This window comes from Alosa sapidissima, chromosome 12 (genome assembly GCF_018492685.1).
Source record: "Alosa sapidissima isolate fAloSap1 chromosome 12, fAloSap1.pri, whole genome shotgun sequence".
NCBI classification, from domain to species: domain Eukaryota; kingdom Metazoa; phylum Chordata; class Actinopteri; order Clupeiformes; family Clupeidae; genus Alosa; species Alosa sapidissima.
The window spans coordinates 2,814,455-2,836,150 of record NC_055968.1 but is presented as its reverse complement, the minus strand read 5'-3'; the positions used below and the strand labels follow the sequence as shown (position 1 = coordinate 2,836,150).

Sequence of the window (21,696 nt, the reverse complement as noted above, 5' to 3'; positions counted from 1 at the left end):
TTATTTTCAGAGAAATGTTTTCATTCCAGTATGAGGAACATAAGAATTATGATCGTGTTTGACAATAATTCTCTTTTCAAAACAAAACAGTAAGCTATCTGGCTTGAATATTTTACTATTACCAATTGTATAACACTCAAATGTGAATGAATACTACCCTCCATAATTATATCTAATTTAAAAGTGAATTATGGTATAAATAAACAAATTAATAGATAAATACCTGTTTTGGTCATCACAATTATTTTTATATGCATAAACTATAACAAATGCCCCCTCTATAGAAAGTGAGGTTCACCTAACAGCATTGCTGTGCTTATCATGCACTTCAACATGTTCACAAATTAGAAGTGGCCCAACTTCAAGCAAATTTTGGAATACTGAACTCAGCTGACTTTCAAAAATTATGTTGACGATCGCAATATCTGTCATCTATCACAATTACATAGTTTACTTAAATTGTGCAGGCCTAAATGGCAGGTTACTACATTACCAACACCATTCTGCTAAAGTGACTTACAGTAATGAGTTATGTTAAGTTTCAGAATTTTGTCATGATTAATTTGCCATGAATATACAACAAAACCATGGTTAACTGATGTTAAATGAGCCTTGTCTCACTTGTCATTACTGTTAGCAGCTCCCAACATGTTCTCTACAAGCCTACTACCAAGTACAATAACAAAAAAAATAATGTGCATTCCCGTACACAGGTGCAACGATTTGTACACAATCCACAACGATTTCCAGAGACAACTGTTTCCCAATTCACTTCCATTAATTTGCCGCTTGGTGTTGCCCTCAGTAAGATGTCGGCGCACTTTACAACCCCTGGCAAAAATTATGGAATCACCACTTGGAGGATGTTCATTCAGCTGTTTTATTCTGTAGAAAAAAAAACTTTGTTTTTGAACCTCAAATTGCAGAAAAAGCAAAAGGACATGGTAATTCTGACTTGTCTTTAATTCAGAGTTTTGAGAGGTGACTCCACACAAAACAGTCAAAGATCACAACTGTCAATGATGGAGTCTAAAATACTTTTTCACTATATGAATGAAGGACAAATACACTACACTAAAATAACAGACTAAAACAAACAAAACAAAAAATGCAAAATGATGCTTAAGGGATTCTTCCCAACCAAGTCTCAGTCAGTTTCTGAAATGTATGAAAATAACATTAACAAATAAGACGGTGAGGATGTAGTATCCTAAAATGTTGCACATTAATCTACTACAGAAAACATACAGACTTGTTCTGAATTAAAGCAATACAACAAAACATAACCTTAAATATTCAATACTGTATATTACAGCAAATAGTGTAATGAAGAAAACATAAATTGCAATGCATCTCCATCTGGCCACCTTGCCCTTCCCCTCCACATCTTTGAGTATGTCACACATTTGCACGGCTTTCAGCTAGTTCTCACTTATTAGCTGAAATGAATCTCAATGTGTTTATGGAGCACAAATAAATCTACAAGTCCGAGTGCCAGCTTTTTCAATAATTGGAGTCCAGGACTTATGTGGTTATGCGACACAGAGATCAATATGCCACTCATTGCACCGTCAATAAACCCTGTAAACCATGAGACAGACATCTCTTTATCAATTTAATAAACCATGATCATCATTGTGCCTTTAACAAAAGCAAAAACAATTCATGATGCAATATAACAATTTTTTCCATATAGAGTTTAAGTAGTCCTCACAGTGGACTGATGAACACCATATTAGATAGTGCTGAGTGTCCATTTTTCTGCCTCAGGACCAAAACAGAACTATGAATTATGCATTTCGCTAAGAAAGTAGTCAGCAGACTGTCTGTGAGCTGAAGTCTGAAGTTCATTCGACGAGAGAATTTTAGGCAGTAAACATTTTGGGAGTCAAAGTCTGGACCTTAACAAATGGGAGTCAAATCTGACACATGCAGTAGCAGAACCTGGAAAATAATGGTCATGGGAGAAATGGTGCATTCCATTTGTACTCGTAAGCTGTTTTTCCCAGTTCCGAACAGGAAGTTGCAAATGGATTGCCCCCTTAAGTTTTAATACTTACTAGTCAACTCTTTCAAACCATGAGTACCCAGAGTTCAAATTTCCAAGATGGCAGCGCCCATTAATAGTCAATGAGAGCTGTAGATGCTTATTAGCAGTTCTGTCCTATTTGTGTTCATTACATCAGTTGTAGAAACAATAGTGTCCAACCACTATCTGTCACTATGTTGTTACGACTTTTGTTTGTGTAAAATACTGTGTAATGCTACGTTATGAACTGGCATTGCTATATCTGGTAACAATTGCTCACCAGAGACAATTGCTAACAAACTGTAACATCTTGTTCTTGCGATGTGTTAGCAACTGGAACGCATTCAACTAATTTTTTTCCTCAGATGACGCCATTCCCAGTTACCATTTGCGAGGCAAATTGAACGCAGCAAAAGCCACTGACATCACAGAACTGAACTTGTTCTGGGATGATATTCTTCTCAATTGTTGTGCATTACTGATCAACAGCTCCTGAAAAAGGTTCAGTCATTTCTGTTGGAGGGCTCACACCAGTTATTGGAAGGAGGTGTTTACATAGATTTTCACATTTAATGTCGGATCTTTTGCTTTGGATAAAGGGATAAGGGAAAGAGAGGGGCATTTGTTATAAATCCCTCACAGTGGTTTGTTAATCGAAAAAAAATGTGACTAGACCCTTTCCCATGTCAATCTAAGGCACTTGCTTATGTTGGTCTGGGACATTGCAGCAGTTGCTGGGTTTTCTCCAACCTTTATCCATCCCATCTCCAGCAGCGTGATTCTACACGATCAGTAGTTTCTGTACCTTTCGAGACATACCTTTAGCTTCTTATGGTAACAAGAAAACTGCACATCAATCTGCCTAAGGTGTCCAGAATTAAATTATTACCATCATTGCATTAGTGTTCCCCAATTCTGATGTTATCTTAACTAATTCTGTATTGCATTAGAGTTCCCATAATTAGCAAACAATACCAAACTAGAAAAAAAAAAAGTGTTAAATGCAAGTGACGTCTGTAAAAACCCACTATGAACTCTATTCCCTGGGCATCATAAATCCAGTGTGCTGGTTCAATACTTTGAGTAGTTATTTGCAAACAGCAATATAGCAAACGGGTAAAGAGAGGTCAATGTTTGTAGCCCTAGATTAATTTCTTATGGGATAGTAATTAGGTGTAGTGTTATTACTTAAAATACTAAAGAACACAGAATAAAGTGACATGAACCATGAGCATCTAAAAATTCTTCCTGTATTCCACTGCTGGTGAGTATGCTCCCAATACCATTGTCGAGTAAAGTCCTTGGAGTTACCACAAACCAGCTTAAAACAGTTCCTTTTTACAGACCCATTAGTTATAGAGTAATAATTCGTGAGCAGCGATAGAATGTTGGGCGTATGACAAGTTGCGACTTCCAAGGCAACAATGTAAAGGTCAACAGAGAGCTGTGTCAATTTGAAGAAATGTTTTTCACAGCACCATCGATCAGCAAATCCTGTTAGAGCTATGTGTGGGAAAGGGTAAGAATCTGGAGTGGTGGTAGTGCAGTTGGTCAGTGCTGCAAGTAGTGATCACAAAATGATGAAAAGGAGGATGACAACAAAAATAACTGCCAACAGAACACCGATGGCACACCATTGACGCCGATCTGCAATAGAAAAGGAAGACGGAAAAAAAGATTGCAGAGATGATTATAAATAATCATCCTGTGAGCTTTTCAAAAGAGACAAGTAAAACTATCTTGTAACCTTCCAAGAGTAAAATATTTTGTGAACTCACACACTAGCAGTTGCACAGAGTACTCAAGCAGTGACATCAATGCTTGAGCTTTTATATTGTGCTTGAGTGCTCATTAATCACGGAATGCTAGAGTGTGAATTGAAAACAGTTATCTGTACTACAAAGGGAGTTAAACCAAGTCACATTTAACCCTGAGTCATCTAGGGAAGTCAGGATTGACAAACATTGATTGCCTAACTTTGTGTTAAACTTTAATGTTTAGATGGCTTAGATGAGTAAGATGTTGGTTGACTCTGTGTTACCAAAACTGGAGTTTGTGCGCATTCGCATAGGGTCACGTTCACCAATGTAAGCCGGGTGTATGACCAATTATTTGTACACCACTGTCACATATAGTATAAATGGCAGGCTGAGACCACATGTGTCAGTATGGTTATGAAAGTTTCATTGTGGTGTTTGGTTGGGATATCTTATGAGTGTATACCTCCACTGTTGTGTACCTGGCGCTAGAACCTTTCTGGGATGTCCATGGGGCTCTGACTCATCATACTGATAGAAATGTCTGCTTTCTACATTTGGTGACTGCGGCACAGCAGTGAATATAGTATACATTTGCACTGTTACACAAAGGTCACTATGACAATCATAATGTTGTTTTTTTTCTTTAAAAAATATCAGAAAACGATTTGTTGTCAGCCATCTGACACATGAAACTGCAGTGTAACTCACCACTAGTCATGTGGGAGACCTTAGCCAACTTTTTCATGACATTGTCCAGTCTGGATTGGGTGCTGTCCATTTCGTGGGAGAAGTCGTCCAACATTCTGTAAAATGACACAACAAACAGAATTGTGCTGAGCTGCTACACATAAAATTAAGCTAGAACTAATCTCGGATCAATCAATTTATAAGACATCAAAATAAAAGTTACAGTCTCATTTAGACTCTGGCAGCACAATTAGAGAAAGTATAATCATTTAGGCGTCCTGTCTAGATTTAAATCTAGACTTAAAGACCAAACTATTTTCTGATTGGCATGGGGTACTTTCCATAAGATCATCTCTCAATGCAAATCAAACCAGCTACAGTGGGTACTACTTCGAATTGTCCGGTTTCACGCGTGATTCTCACGTGACCTTGCGCATGGATCACGCGTCTTTTATTTATATTTCCCTAGTGAAGCTGCAATGACCCAAACAACCACCAGGTGGCACCTGTGAGCAGGGTTAGGAACGTCAGCTTTTGCCGCTTTGAGTCTATGCGCGCCAGTATGCTACAGTATGGACCATATACTGTATTTTCCCAAGGTTTTTTCAGTTGTTTCCACAATATTACCCCCTGATTAGCTTTCATTTCGCTGGCTGATAGGCCTACAGTACGTCTCCTGCGACAGTCCCAACATTTAGCACTACATGTATAATCAAAAAATCCGAAAGTGTTAAGTTAAATTCAATCCCAAAGCAAACTGAAAATCTTCTGCTTTTAATATAGCCTACCAATGCGCTGCTCCAAACGATATGCAGTCTCACGATAAAACTTGTTATTGTTTATGAAGGTGTCTTTGTTATTTTATGAAAAGGCATCTGGCTGTTTTGTTTATGTTTGTTTTGCTTTCATTAATGGTTTAGCTCATGAGGTCACGAGGCCAGTGGCTACCCGACTATTCGGGAAAAAATAAAATGTCTCATTTTCCGACGCACCACAAAACATCTTGCCTATTCGTCTGGGGCTTTCTATAGGTTTCAGTACGGGCTGTTATTATTTCCATATCCAGTGTTTTGTCAAGGTGCCAATTGCTATTCGTTTTAACGAATATTTATAATAAAGTACTTTTATATTGTATCTCCTTCTGATTGATTTGTGTCCCCTGGGATTTTTAATATGGAAAGGAATATTCACGTCACTTTAAGTGTTTTTTGACTTAATTTACCCCTGGACTGTTCGATGCAAATTATGGGCACTGCACTCCGAGGGAGATTATTGGTCCACTGTGAAGATTTTCATTGTTGAACAAGTGTCAGGAATTTTGCCTCTGTCTATTGCGTGTCATGGCCAAGTGCATTCTCAATGCATTCAAGTAGCATTCTCTGTTCATTGAGACAGTGCTGTGCAAAGAATTACACAAATAGGCCTACATAAATTGGCTTTATTACTGCTTCAGTTACGCTTCTCTGTTCAGGACCTAGAGTGAACAGAGTGGCAAATATTAAATTGGCTAAAACTTGGCTGTCTGTATAACAATGTCCACAAGCATCACTCAGTAACACGCACAAAGCCAAGGTGAGAGCTAGAAGGTAAGAAAAGGAGAGTTTGAAGAAGGCATCATGCTCATTAGGCTATATTATTTTGTGCACAACTGACGCTATATAATGCATGGGCATAACGTTGTTCAATCAGCCAATATTTCAGGTGGCCTGGCGATTTTCGGTATTAATTAGAACGCTTGCTGATCACCACAGCATCTAAATCTGTAGGCTAAATGTTCTAATGAAATTAGTATGTTGCCCGCTGACTTTCTGTTGGTGAATGGTGGTTTTAAAAAAAGGTGTTCTCACATTCAAGACTATTTAGTTTAGGATGGAAGACATGAAAGATTTACCAAGGAGTTGGGTTGCTTTAGCCTACTCATTACATAGCTTCTGAAAGCAATCCAGCTTACCGCAGGTTGTACAAGGTACATGTTCCTGTTCTCACTGTGAGTGCCACTGCCAGAACCGCTGTCACCACTAGGATTTAATATTTTTCCAGAAAATTAGATGAATCAGATCCAGGGAAAATATGACCCATTTCCCGGGAATCCCGGGAATGCCTATGTAAAACTGAATTGAAAAAAAAAAATGCCTAAACACTCTGCCGCAATATCAGCATTGCATTGAACTTGTGACAAGGCTACACATTTCTTTTAGTTTACAATTCATTCTCATCCTGCCCTTCTTTCTTTTTTATTGGAAGTGTGCTTTCAAGAAGCAGAGAGCGTCGATAGATCTCTGCGCTCAGGCAGTTTCGGATTTTTGTGACAAATTGGCAGCAGATAGAAAACGCACTCTCCGCCTCCACGGATGTAGCCTGAGCTTCAAACAACTGTTGCAGGTGGGGTGGTCTCCTGTTGGTGGCCTCAAAGAGGGGCTACGGTAGGCCTACGGCGCAACGTTACCGCATGACAACAATGGACGCACACTCCTTGGGTTTTTTCATTTTATTTTCCGTCATAACCTTTCCCGGGAATCGGGAAATAGTCTTTATCAGATTTCTCGGGAATTCCGTTTCCCGGGATTAAACTCTAGTTGACACCACCACCACTGCAAACATGTTGTCTGTATTTTTGGCACATTTGGCAGCATTTGCTTTTTTTTTTCTAGCAGCTTCTCTGCGCCTAATTGCGTTTTCTCTCCATCTCAGAACATAACAAATAACGTTATGTTCATCCTACATTGCACTGCACACCGGCGCACTGAGGCAAAGGGAGGAGGTGTTTCATGATATGATTGGGCCATCCCTGTGTCAGTGAAGAAAATAATCAAGACCAGCGCTGGCCGCAGACCAGTGTGTCAAGGGCAACGCTTCTACTTATCTCTGCTAAAACGCTTCACACGGGAATGGAACCTCAGACTCCCACGTCTTAATCTGTAACTCTAACCATTGAGCCATCTACTTCCACTCTTCAGTGAGAGTTTGAGGCAGACTTATACTTCATAGGCCTGAGCGTCACAATCACAACATTTCTGTTAGCTAACAAACCTGGCCATTGTATGTGTTGACTGAATAAAGATTATGAAAATAAAACACAACTTTTCCATCTAACTAAAGTTGTAAAACCCAAACTATTTGAAAATCATGTCTGAAATCATGTCTGCCTGCTTCACTGGACCTGTATCAATTTTCCTACCGTCGCAACAGATCAACAGAGGATGCCATCTCCACAGCGCTCCATCTGGCACTCACCCATCTGGACAGTCCCAATACATATTGTAACGTTTGAAGGTATCAGGACACCAAGCGTTGTTCAATGCAAGCTTTATTGAGTACGAGGGCAGGGACTCAGACACAGAACACAACACACAAGTAATCCCCTCCAAGCTGATCTCCAAGCTAGGCCAGCTTGGCATTCAAACGAGAGTAATGGGTGTGTAGATGAACGCAGAGCTCTATGTAGACTGTAACTATGATGCAATTTCATGATATTTTTTTTAATACTTGAGCGTACAGACAAGTAGAAAGCCCCATATGTGCACATGATAAAAGTGTCATCTTGCTGCAATGAACAGTTCCAGAGCAATTTAACAGATAAGGAGGGGTGTGAATTTTGATGCACAGTGCATCAATCGGGCTCTTAGGCCATCCTTAAAACTATTTTTGTCTGCCTGTCAATTTAGGACCGACCCAATTTTTATTTTTTTCTCCTTTTAGTCCGACCGACTTGCCGGTTGTAAACTTGCATTAAGACTGACCTTTTTTTTTTTTTTTTACTCTCCAAACAACTAATACAAATGCAGTAAAATAATATTAATTATATTCTAGTAAGTATTGTGAATATAAATTGCCTACTTCTTTAAAATAAAAACCTGTGGCGTCATCTATGATTATGTTTACACCAATGGTTTACCCATGTCACACTATGGCCGTTCGCTTTGTTTCAATTGTCAATTGTTCACGCTTGTCTGTAATGATACAGCAAAGGAAATGTTTGTGGTCAGCCTATCAAGTCACATAGTAATACATCTAAAAAATGCATGAAAACATTGACACCGCTTTAACTTGGCATGAAGTTCTGGAAGAACTGTGCCCAGATCTTTTCCTATCCCTTCTCCACTCTAGTCTAACAGTTACCGTGTCGATTGACCTCAAGGAAACCATTAGAGTTTTGGTGGAGGAAACTCAAACAATTGAGGACGTGCTACAGTTTGACCCTCAAATCAAAGTGGTTTCTTTTAAAATGAAGACCCAGTCAGTGACGTTACGATATGCACATTTTTTAAAGTCATACCTACGTAATCCCCATGACCAAAAGTGTACATAAATACATAAATAAATAGACCTACCTACTGTTTGCCTGATACTGCAAACAAAAATATTTTTAAAGATGGTCTTGGGGTTAATAGATAGCTAGATTTGACAGCCATACTGAATACCAATGAATCTATTTAGTCATTGCTGTAAACATATTGTAACAAAATAACACATGAATAAAATGCAGTTGTGTGAGGAAGGGATAGTGACTTACACTGCCTGTTCATCCAACTCCTGGCCAATCCTATGAGACATGTTCTTGAGAACACCAATGGTCCCAGACACAAGCTCTAGTTGCTCATCCTGCTTGTCAGATATGAACTGAAAACCACATAGAGGACCATCAAAGTAACACACAAACAAGACCACAAAGCTAATAAATAAGCTAATAAATAAGCTATATTTATCAATTTTATCAATGAAACATTACTTTTACGTGTCCAAATTATTCATACCCTTTTTAAATAATCAATAAAAACATCTTTGTTTGCCATCACAGCTTTCAAAATGTTTCTTATAATACCTACCAAGCCTCTCCATGTCTCCACAATGACCGTAGACCACATCTTTTTAGCAGCAATATGGGTTTTGAGGCCAGAACCATTCTTTGCAATCACTCTGGCCTTGTTCTCACTTTTGTATGGATTGAGGTCTTAACTCTGGCTGGGCCACTCTAAAATGTTAATATTGTTTCTTGTTCACAATTTATTTCCAACTTTGGCTGGATGTTTCAGATCATTGTCTTTCTTAAAGGTTCCCTGCTCAGTGCCTGAGGTTTTCCTTAAAAATCTTGATGTAGTCCTTTTTTCTCATGAGGCCATTTAGTTTAACAATGTTGCCAGGCTCCACTGTCTGAAAAACACCTAAAACAAATGGGTCAATGATGTGACATTGCGCAGTCAGGTGGTGCAACCAGGTAAAATACTAATTGTTGTGCCTAATTATTCTATTAAATATACTTCTTTTACTATGGCTTACTCATAGGATATATAGCCTGTAGCTTAATTTGAACCTATAGCCTAATAATAACACAGGGGTCGGCCGGGATTTTTTTTCTAGTTGCTATTCACACCAGTTAACGTGATTTGAGAGGAACAGGATTCAGGAACTAAAGACAGGCCCAAGACTCACGTCACCCTATGCATTAAACCGCAGGTCACTGCTTGAACTTAGTTCATGTTGACAATGGAGAAAACGCTTAGCCTACTTGGTTTCTGACAGAAGTTAAGTTTTGTGTACAGCCTTTATTTGGTGCAAATCTCCTTTACTTTCTTTGGTTACATTATAGGCCATCATCGCAAGTGCTTACAAAATGTTTTTGGCCAAGTTTTGTGCCGTCCCCACATTTGCAAAATTGCTTTAATCCCATTTGGTAAGGAAAGCTGGCTCTGTAGTGGGAGCTGAACTGGAGTGCATCACTTCACTATCTGACAAAAGGACCCTGAACAAACTGATCAACATCTTGGACAATGAGTGTCACCCACTCCACAGCACTATTGTTAAGCAGAAGAGCCTGATCAGCTGGAGACTTCGCTCACTGCCTTGCACAACTGACAGACTGAGAAAGTCATTTGTTCCCAGGGCCATTGAACTGTTCAATGCCTCACTTAAGGGAAGAGGAGAGATAGACTTCTCTGCATAGTCTGTCTGCCTCTTCACCCCCTCCATGTTTGGTACTGTCTGTCCACTAGCCACTTTTACCACTGTCTTTATGCCTCACTGTTTGCATGCTATATTAGCACATTAGCACATATGCATAACACCCCCCCCCCCCCCTCCATGCCACAGCCGAACTGTGGCCACACATACATTTTCTTAAATAGTTAAATATATAGACTTTACTTTACTTTATTTCTGCATTGTTGCACTGTTGGACTTACTCACTTGCACTATCACCATGACCACTATCACCATTGATATGTGTGCCCTGATTCTGATACCATGGCGGCATTTATTTTGCCGTGGCAGGCCGCCATCCTAAAATCAACGTAGAGGAACACTGAAATCAACACTGAAAACCCCTATAAATGCTGCACAGCCATTAAGACTTGTTTAAACAGTCTTCCAACTTGCAGAGTGAGAGCCACAAAATGCATTCTGTTTTTTTGAAAGCCCTACTCTCCACTGTGGGTATGGTGCTCTGGTGGTTAAAATGTTCACCCCATTCCATACCACTTGGTCATCATGGATGCTGATCATGGATTTTTTTTTACCCAGGGACATGGCCTGAGAATTTTTTTTTTCAACCAGTGGGACCTGGTGACCTTCTCAAAGTAAATGGTAACACTTAAACAAGGGGCTACATTAAGATTCTGGAGGAAAAGATCAGGCAATCTGCCGAGAGACCTGCCCCAATAGGAGGCTTTGGACCATTAAACCACACAATGATTCTAAACATAGTAAGTCAAATTTATTTTTATAGCACATTTATACACAGCTTACGCTGACCAAAGTGCTGTTTTCAAAACAGAAAAATAAAATAAGTAAAAATAAAACAAATAAAAAATAAAATACATATACATACATCTACACAACAAGGAACAGCAGGACACAGAAAGAAAGCATAGCACGCTAGAGGGCAGAGAAGGCCAGAGAGTGGATTTTGAGCCTGGATTTAAAAGCAGTGATGGAGGGGGAAGTTCTTATATCAGGTGGCATCTGATTCCACAAGCATGAAGCAGTGACTGCGAAGGCTCTGTCGGCTTTTTGCCTTAGCCAAGAGCGGGGAATGTGGAGAAGGTATTTGTTGCCAGATCTAAGAGACCTGGGGGCTGAATGAGGTCAGAGATGTAGATTGGGAGCAGACCATTTTATGCTTTAAAAACCATTAGCAGAATCTTAAATTGGATCCTGAAATGGTCTGGGAGCCAGTGAAGGGAGGCCAAGACTGGAGTAATATGCTCCAGTTTTTTGGTACCAGTTAGCAGCCTTGCCGCTGCGGGACCATCTGAAGGCGTGACAACAGTGATTGGGGGAGACCTAGGTAGAGGGAATTGCAGTAATCAAGCCGTGATGTTATGAAGGCATGAATGACTTATTGAGGGTTGTGATATGACAGAAAGGTTTTAAGCTTGGTGATGGTTCTCAACTGATAAAAGCTACTCTTGACAACAGATGAGATCTGTTTATCAAGACAAAGCCCAGAGTCAAAGATAACCCCCAAATTTCTTGCATGTGGTTTGACAAATGAGGAGAGGTGACCTAAAGTTGTCAGTGAGGGTTACTAAATTTGGACAGGCCAAAAAAGTATTTGCCATCCAGACTTTGATTTCATCAAGGCATTATTGGAGAGCCTGTAGGGAGTCCCTAGATTTAAGTGGGAGATACAGCTGTGAATCATCATCATAGAAGTGGAAGGAAATATTACCCACTGTTCACATACAGTCAAACAAGGCAAGAAATGGTTAACAGAGAACAATATCCAAATTTTAGAGTGGCCCAGCCAGAGTTCAGACTTTAATCCATAAAAAAGTGAGCACAAGGCCAGAGTGATGGCAAAGAATCATTCCTGCCTCAAAACCTGGATTGCTGCTAAAAAAGGTGTGGTCTACTAGCCTGACGTCATCATACTCAATTCTAGTCAGAATTTGAGTCTGATACTGCTCCATTGGGACATAACGAAATAGCTTACCGTGAACATGAGATGACGTGACAGACAAGGCACTGTTGCTCATCAGTCTATCATCGTACAAAGCCCAATCTGATTAGCTGGTTGGCAATGGGAAATTGCATTGCAACCAACAACTTAGCTTTTGGGAAACGCACCCCTGGTTCGGGAATAGTTGCTCCACAACGGAACAAGTCCAGACCAAACTCCCCGACCTCAAATGTTGTGGGCGGGGCTACGTTTGGCTGGCATCCAGGCTAGCAGTCTACAATCATTGTGGAGACATGGAGAGGCTTGGTAGGTAATATAAGAACCATTTTGAGAGCTGTGATGGCAAATAAAGATGTTTCCATTGATTATTTTAAAAGGGTGTGAAAAATTTTGGACATGCCATTTTTCATAACATGATTCCATGTTTCTACCACATTGTCTTACAAACTTTTGGCATATGGCAGTGTCATTTTCAGTCAGAACAAATACACTATATGGCCAAAAGTATTGGGTCACTTACCTTGACTCGCATATGAATTTAAGTGATATCCCATTCTTAACCCATAGGGTTTAATATGACGTCATTCCACCCTTTGCAGCTATAGCAGCATAGTTTAGTGAGTTTAGTGTGAATGTGAATAAACGGAGTCCTGACCTCAACCCTATAGAACACCTTTGAGATGTATTAGATCGGAGGCTGAGAGCCAGGCCTTCTCGTCCAACATCAGTGTGTGACCTCACAAAAAAAAAACCTTTGAAAAGCCTTCCCAGAAGAATTGAAGCTGCTATAGCTGCAAAGGGTGGACCGACCTCATATTAAACCCTATGGATTAAGAATGTGATGTCTAGGGCTGGGCGATAAAACGATAGCGATATGTATCGCAGTAGACATGTAATCGATATCAATAAAAAATGCGTTTGATAGAACATTCGATAATTAAAAGCAACATACACCTCCCGCCTTACGTTGTCCATAAATAAATAGGCTAAATATATCTTACATTGTAGCTAGTATGTGCAACTTTACCAGAGTAGACGATAGAAGTAGGCCTACCTCAACACAGACTCTCAATGAGTCCTTGCCCCGTTCTCTCTCTCTCTCTCTCTCTCTCTCTCTCTCTCTCTCTCTCTCTCTCTCTCTCTCTCTTTCTCTCTGTGCATCCCTCCTCAGCATGCGCATGTAATCCAAACATTCACAATCGTGCAAGACGACTGAATTGCTATTAAATCCGGTTAGCATCATTAGCACGCTGCACGAATTTGTTCAAAACTGTTGCATTCAAATTGACTGCTAAATTCTAATCAACTCAATCCCGATGCAAATGGAAAAGTATTTTCCAAGACTCAAACGGGCCTGTTCCAAGGAGAAAAAGTATTCATTTGAAACTTAAACAAACGTGGGGAAACTGAACAGTCTAACCAGTAGACTTACTATGATAAACTAGCAAATTACTTTGTTTACAATATTTCCAGGCTTCAACCAGTGCACTCATTCAGACTTATGTGCACAATTATTTATTTGAGTGTTTTTCATGATTGTGTTGCCATTTCTTTTCCCTGTTTGCTTTGATTGATAACTGAGGTGATTCAAATCAGAGGAAGGTTAAGTTTAAAATAAAAGTGTTTAAATTTAACTTTTTTTCCCCTTCTGGTCCTTATCTGAAATAGATAAAATTAAAAAAAAAAATCAATAATTATCGATATCGACTGATATGAAATACTTATATTGTAATACAGTTTTCAGCCATATCGCCCAGCCCTAGTGATGTCACTTAATTTCATATACGAGTCAAGGCAGGTGACCCAATACTTTTGGCAATATAGTGTATTGGTCAAGAGAAATTGACTAAATCTTAGATCAATATATGGCAGGGGTATGAATAAAAAAATGTGTTCCTAACTGTATTAGCTTATTTATTAGCTCTGTGGCCTTGTTAATCGAAATTGACTCGTTATTTGACAGAAAATCTACACGTTTGAATGGCCAAAAAAAGGATAAATCATAGGTGGTATTCCACACATTACCTTGGTGTTAGGGAAGCCTACTCTGCACATGTCATTGACAGTGAGTGGTAACTTTAGTCATTTACATCTATCATGCTAAAAATCTGACTCCAGGTACTATGCTGATGCCTGACCCGAAGGGAAAATTATAATAAAAGAGACACGTTGATATTTAAAGTCTATAATGTTGGTTTAGCTGTTCATTGATACTCATCTGCCAAACTTGTTTTTAAGATTTATAGTAAAAATGGATGCATGCAATTCATTTAGATTAATTAATCACAGAGTATGTAATTAATTAGATTACATTTTTAATCGACTGACGGCCCTAATATATATATATATATATATACTGAACATCACTGAACATACTTGCTGCTGGGTCTGTTGCTCCTCAATAAACTGGGAGTTGGCAGTATGCAGCTCCCGATCCAGAGGAGTATACTTGTCATCTCCAGGTTGCCAGATTGGGCCCTGGGAACCGCTACCACCAACTAAAGTCTTTGTAAAAATAGACAAGACAAAAATAGTTGGGATATTTTCAAACCATGTTTTTTGGCATATATAAACATAATTAAATTATTCATACATTGTCACAAAATAACCTAATTTAATCTCTTTGCAGATTCTCTTCATTATTCGATTTTTCATACTCATCACATGCGCTTCAAAGAGCCTGTCACTATGCTTGGTTTATGAACCCATTTCTTTCTTTTACCATAACACCATCTAGCTGTTTATAAGGCTGGGATAGTTTATCTGGCGTTGGTTTTGGTACAGTGTGTTAACCTCTGTAGCACAATACATATACTGTATAGACAACAGTAGACATGACACATATTATTGCTATAGAAACATACACCATATAGACTACATAGGTAGGTGGATGGAAGACAGCAGTAAGTGAGCAAAGGACTACAGTGAGTAGTCCAGCGGCGCTTACTTGATGAAAGGAGCTGGAAGAGGCATGCAGTATGTAAAATGTTGGAGGTATTTGCTCACTTTACAGTCTAGTGCAGGGGCCTCAAACACCCGGCCCGCGTCCTGCCCAATTCCGACCCGCGACGTATGACAAAATAATAATGTAATCCGGCCCTTGAGGCTATTAATTGCGACAAACAACGATACTGATTAAAATAGACGATAGATCCAGGTACGGTGACAAATCTCATTTGTAGGCCTACTCTGCTCTACTATGTGCAAGACATCCAGAGCTTGATTCAAATCGCAAAAGTTTTCAGGAAATACTTGTATTACACGCGAGAAACACAAAGACGTGCATTTGTAATGACGCGGAAGCGATGCAGGCCATAGTGTTGCAGAAATTAAGCAGAAATAGGCCTACACCAAATGTTGAAAAACGTTCACGTGTGATGAAGTCTTAGGTAAGCTATGTTATTCACCTATTCTAATTCTGAAGGAGAATATCCTTTTGGAGATTATGATCGATCGTCTATGACAGTGATAGTCACGGTGCGTCTGTGAATGGAGGTGCGTGTATACAACGGTGTCCACTAAGCATACCATGCTTGTTTCGACCCTCTGCCCAACATAGCTTGGAGGTTGCAGTGGTAATCGTGATGATAGTGTCCGTAATGGATGTGGTACAGACAGCAGGGCTAGTAGAAATAGGGCTCTAAAGAACTACAAAGTCACCCGCAATATGATGCGAACTTCTGGGTACTGCAGATTACCCGCGATAGGAACTGTTTGACCAGAATACTTAATTGTAGGCCTATATTGTAGTAATCTATTACTAAACCACAACATCTTAGGTGTTGGTATACATCTTAGGTGTTTTCCTGTTAATTTGTTATGTGGGTAATATGAAAAAAGGAAAGTAAACCTGCTTAAATATGTTCATCCAGTATTTACTGAAAGGTGCATAATTTGAGGTGCTTGCCATCCAGGTAAATTTACCCCCTTCATAAACTTTTGTTTTACTAAAGATTTTTACATTTACAGTAGGACTTTATCTCTGACCACTTTCAAGCCATGGCCTTTTGAAATTTTGATATAAAAATCCAATGGTGTTGCTTTCTTAACCCTGATGCCTAGTTTGCCAGATTTAAAAAAGTTATGAGAGGAAATATTTTTATTTGGTGTGAAACACACACACATACCTGTTTTTATGTTTTTCATTTTTTTTTATAATTTGTATTAATATTTATTTTATCATTATTTTATTTATAAGCTAAGGTTGCTAGCACAGGTGTCTAAAACTAGATAAAAACACTTGCACTTTCTGTTTGCAGTTTTGTGTGGTATTTGAAAAAAAGAACATTGCATTTTCAGAAATAGCCGGCCCTCCAATCAGATGACGTTGGCAGAATTGGCCCCCAGCTCATTTGAGTTTGAGACCCCTGGTCTAGTGAGTGGTTTGCCTACGATTTTGACAATATGTTGCAATTTTCCTGTGTTTGATTGTCTGTGCTGCTGTATCATATCATAATATAAGATGTTATGATGGATAATAGAGTGACTATGAGTAGAAGATGAGATCAAGTTATGTTATTGATTGGCTAGATGCAGGAGTAGTCATGTGTTGCTAAGTTCACTTTAGCTAGTGATTATATTATTCCCTAAATATTTAGAACAACTTACCGTCACTCAAACTAATTTCTCTTTAATTTTGCAATTTGCTTTCTGAAATGCTAATTTTGTGCGACCCTTCTGGGACACCGTACAAATGAGCTAATTAGTGAAAACACCTGTGTCAAGTGCAAAAAAAAATGCATCTTGTCCAAATCTATTGCAGAAAGCAGATGTTTTTACAATAATTAGGTTTTTTAATCTATACAAGATGTTTCCAAACAAATTTCACATTTTGGTTTACAACATCTTTAAAATTCTAGCATCCAGGTAAGATGCATCGAGGATATAAAGGCCTGGCAAGCACTCTGAACATGAACCTTCTCTGTTGCAGCCTAACTCACTGACAGGTGGAAAAGTCACATACTTCTTCCAACTCATTAAACCACCTCATCCTAACGCCTCAGCTACTAAATCAGCTAATTATTAATATGACTTGTGTTTAAGTAAGTAAGTAAGTAAGTAAGTAAGTAAGTAAGTAAGTATGTATGTATGTATGTATGTATGTATGTATGTATGTATGTATGTATGTATCTATCTATCTAAATGGGGAACTCATCTCATCATCATTAGCTGTGTTTCCATTCAGCTCTATGTGCCATACAACCACAGGTGGCACTGTGGTAACTCTATATAAAACATATTAACATATGGGCATTTTGCCCATGTTCAGGGTGGAAAATAAAAATGAAAGATGTGTTTAAGACAAGTCAAATTGGTGTTTTTAAAAAGAAGGGATCATGGAGAATAAAGAAAAAATAAAATAAAAAATAAAACAAATCTTTGTATATTCCCACAAGGTGTTTGGGTGCTCTGAAAATGAGAACCAAAATGATTTTTCCGACTTGTGAGGTCTGCTGTTCAGACCCTGAAGGAATTTATTTTCTGTTCATTGCTTTTTGTGAGAGTGTTTCTACTTATCTCAATAAGGAACATAAATCAAGAGCCTATGTTGAGTACAAATATGTCTTCTGAAGGCCTAAACAGAGCCCAGCCAAAAACTCCAATAAACTGGCTGTATCTTGGAAAGTATTGATCTTACATAAAAGTAATTTTAAAGTGTGTCTCCTGGGTGACATAGGTACACCTGGTAATTTTTTTTTTTTTTTTAGACCTAAGTGCGTGGGCCTGGTTGAATTAAGGTGGAATGACCCTATAAGAAGCCTAGTGATAACAGTACAGTGGATTTTCATGCACTGCAATAAAAAGTAGAAGAAGCCACAGAATAACAATACAGTGCATGGCTTTGCATGCACTGTAATAAAAGGGGAAATATCTAGGGGGATGAGTCCTTTTTATAGGCACTGTATGTGAAAAATTGCCAGAGCTTTTCTTTACCGGGAAGGCTACACCTGGCTCGTAACTGAAGCATTCCATTCGTGAAGCTTAAAGATAGTCCTAGGCTCTGTTCGAAACGGAAGGCAGCGACTCGGAATGGAAGAGACTTAGAAGACTGGTTTAATTTTTTAAAACGTGCGTGTCAGCTGTCCATTTCAATTTCGGTGCCCATGTTAACAGGTTAGAGCGTGCACACTGCCTGTGCACATCTCACACGCATGCATACTAAAAATAGGACCGGCGCCTATTTTTCACGCAACACGCGAGTGTGTTGGAAGTGTTGCCATTCAAAAGAGACAGTAGAGAGATGTTTTAATAGGCAGACTGGCCACAGCAGCGGTGCATCAGAGACGTTTCTGATATGAATGCACATATAAAGCCACAGAACAGACACGCAATGCACATGCCACATCGGCGGTCTGAACCAGCCCTAATTGTTGCAGCAGACGCTATGCGAACAGAGCGCTTCAGTTCATTGTTGTGACGTCAGACTACTGCATCTCGGTGAAGTTGGGGTAGATTCATCAAGTGGCATTCCAATGCACTTTTCCTTGTCGGATGTCTGTAATTTCCAACTTCCCAGTTTACTGGAATGTAGCAATAGATATTGACCAGGAAAAAATGTAGCTAAACACCCTTCATACATACGGTCCTATAAGTCTATAAGGTTTTTCACTTCATCACAAGGTACACTGAACGAGATCAAACACTTACAAACAAATTTCTTCAAATTCACAATTTCAGAGGGAAATACACCAGTGAATCTTGCATATAATGAAAATGTACATACCTGACGATTTTTCTTTTCAGTCATTGCCTGAGCCATTGGACTGGCCATATAATCTTTCATGTCCTGAAACATATCCGTAGAATTTTATCAGTAGACATAAGTTCATAAGTGCAGCAATCAAATCTTTTTTGTAAATGAAGGCTTTAAATGCAGTTGTTTATTTAGTTCCAAAGAAAATATACATCTGTATCTGTTTAACCTTGTCACCACCAGTGACTAGGTTCTCCCAGGATACCATGGTACCAAGGTACAACATGCTTGGAAATGAGATACGATAAAACTATGATCTGCTTAAGCAATATTTACTTTGAATTTTCCATCAATAGCTGGGTATACAAAAAATATTTCTTGATGATCAGATATGTTACACTGTTACTGCCCATTTTCTTAGCAACCAGCTAATAAATGTCCCATAGCCTACATTTTATTGAGAAATTGGGAAAATGATGGATGCACTGTGTGACAGCTATATTTCTGTAGAAAGTAATGTTGACTCTCGTGTTGAATACTAAAATGTTTTTATGACAAAATTATTATTTTTCTACATGCTGTATAAATTGTAAATAAAAGCACAATGTTATGATCTGCAAATCTCAAAAGTTATTAGGAGGTATGAGGAGGAAACCATATTTAGACATGACCCATAAACTCCACTGTCTTCCCTAGACCCGAGCTCATTAAAGATGAAGTGAAAACTGTCCTGTGATCAGACCAATCAAAATTTTAAATACTTTTTGAAAATTATGGACTTCGCATCCTGTGGGTTAAAGCAGAGGGACCACCAAAATTGTTATCAGTGCACAGTTCAAAAGCCAGCAACAATGATGACAATGATGTATGGGTGTGCATTAGTGCCAATGGCACTGACAGTTTGCATATCTGGAGATGCACAAATAATACGCAAGGGATAATGTATAGAATGCCGGTCATTATTGGGCGGAGCGGACGCGGAGCGGAGGGGTCTTTTTCCGCCCTGAAGGGACTTATTTTCCCAATAATGGCCGGCGTTCTATACATTATCCCGCTTATTACACAGCTACTTGCCAAAACAAAATAATAAACTTCCCACGATATGACTTTAGCCTACATAGCCTAGCCTATTTGTTACCGTTCATCGTGGCATTTGCTGAGAAACATAGTTCGCAACAACACACATTGAACTTGAATCAAACATTCTTTAGAACACAGCTGATCAACCGCCTGTTTTCACTTTTGAATGAAGTTCCAGTTCTTCCGTAGTGATATGAAATACCTGAAGTAGAAGCACAAACTCCGTTGCCATTGACAGCGGTAATTATATGTTTGCAGCGGTAATTACATGAAAATATTTTACCGTAGAACTTGGAAAAGCCCATTCAAGTCAATGGAGCGTTCTACTTGCCTTGTGAAGAATAATACAACATTTAGAAAACATGTTTTTTAGGGCAGGCCTAGAATATTTCAGGAAAACAGTGCCAAACTGCATTCTTCACATGACAACGCATGGCTCCATAGTGAAAGAGTCCAGGTGTTAAAATGACTAGCCATTAATAGTACCTACTGTACAAGCCTGTTATGATCTGGGCTTAATCTTTCCTTCCGTCATAGCATGGCATGGGAAAATTCCAGGACGACAATGCCAGGAAGGATCTAGCTCAAACTGTGAAAAAGTGGATCAAGGAGAATGAAGAATCATCTCCACTGATAAATTGGGAACCACAAAGTACTGACTTAATCCCGATTGAAAGTCTTTCAGGTATACTGAAGAAGATTTTATGCAAAGGGTGGAGTAAAAGTAACAAAAACGTAAAGGTAGTCAGCGTAATAGGAAGTGTTCCTCGCAACAACAGCGGCACTCGGGGAGCAGTGAGGGGTTAGGTGCCTTGTTCCAAGTCTGAAGCGCTAACCAGTAGGCCACGGCTGCCCACAATCTTGATCATTGCTTTAAGATAGCAGGGAGCAGATCCAGTCAGTGTCCTACAGGCCAAAAGTGAGAGATTTAAATATAATTCTGGTCACTATAGTGAGCCAGTGGAGAGTAGTTCAGAGAGGAGTTACATGCGTCCTCTTTGGCTGATTGAAGACCAGGCGTGCTGCAGCATTCTGAATAAGTTGTAACGACCTTACTACACAAGCAGGTAGACCAGCTAACAGTGAATTACAATAGTCCAGCTTGGAGATAACCATGGCTTGTACAAGAAAATCTTGTGTCAGATAAGGTCTGATCTTAGGATAAACCGACATGATTTTGCAATTGAGGCTACATGCTCAGAGAAGTTAAGTCGGTCATCAATTACGACGATAGCATACCCAATATTACCATAATTAACTATAAATATAGTGCCGGTGTGGGTCACTCTGTCAAACTTTATTTGTGTATATATATATATATATATATATATATATATATATATATATATATATATATATATATATATATATATTGTACTTGTTAAATTAAAACAGAAATATAAAATATTTAAAAGTAAGTTCAGTTAAATATTGTTAATCCTGTTCACAATATAGGAATATTATATAACACTATGGCCTATCTATTACAAATAATTTAACATATATATATATATATATATATATATATATATATATATATATTGTACTT

At 38.8% G+C, this 21,696-nt stretch overlaps 1 protein-coding gene across 2 annotated transcripts in view; it reads right to left on the bottom strand.

Annotated features, from left to right (window-relative positions):
• Nucleotides 1-945: 945 nt before the first annotated feature.
• stx6 (syntaxin 6) overlaps nucleotides 946-21,696 on the bottom strand; it is a 26,383-nt gene continuing 5,632 nt past the window's right edge. Inside the window, exons 4-8 of one of the 2 annotated variants that reach the window (XM_042056222.1) lie at nucleotides 19,098-19,160; nucleotides 14,750-14,878; nucleotides 8,990-9,096; nucleotides 4,498-4,592; nucleotides 946-3,676 (exon numbers count right to left, since the gene is read on the bottom strand). In XM_042056222.1, the coding sequence (XP_041912156.1) occupies nucleotides 3,600-3,676; nucleotides 4,498-4,592; nucleotides 8,990-9,096; nucleotides 14,750-14,878; nucleotides 19,098-19,160 (471 nt within the window). In that variant the 3' untranslated portion in view covers nucleotides 946-3,599. Of the gene's footprint in view, nucleotides 3,677-4,497; nucleotides 4,593-8,989; nucleotides 9,097-11,171; nucleotides 11,755-14,749; nucleotides 14,879-19,097; nucleotides 19,161-21,696 lie in introns of those variants that run through there. The other variant, XM_042056223.1, reaches the window with a different exon arrangement.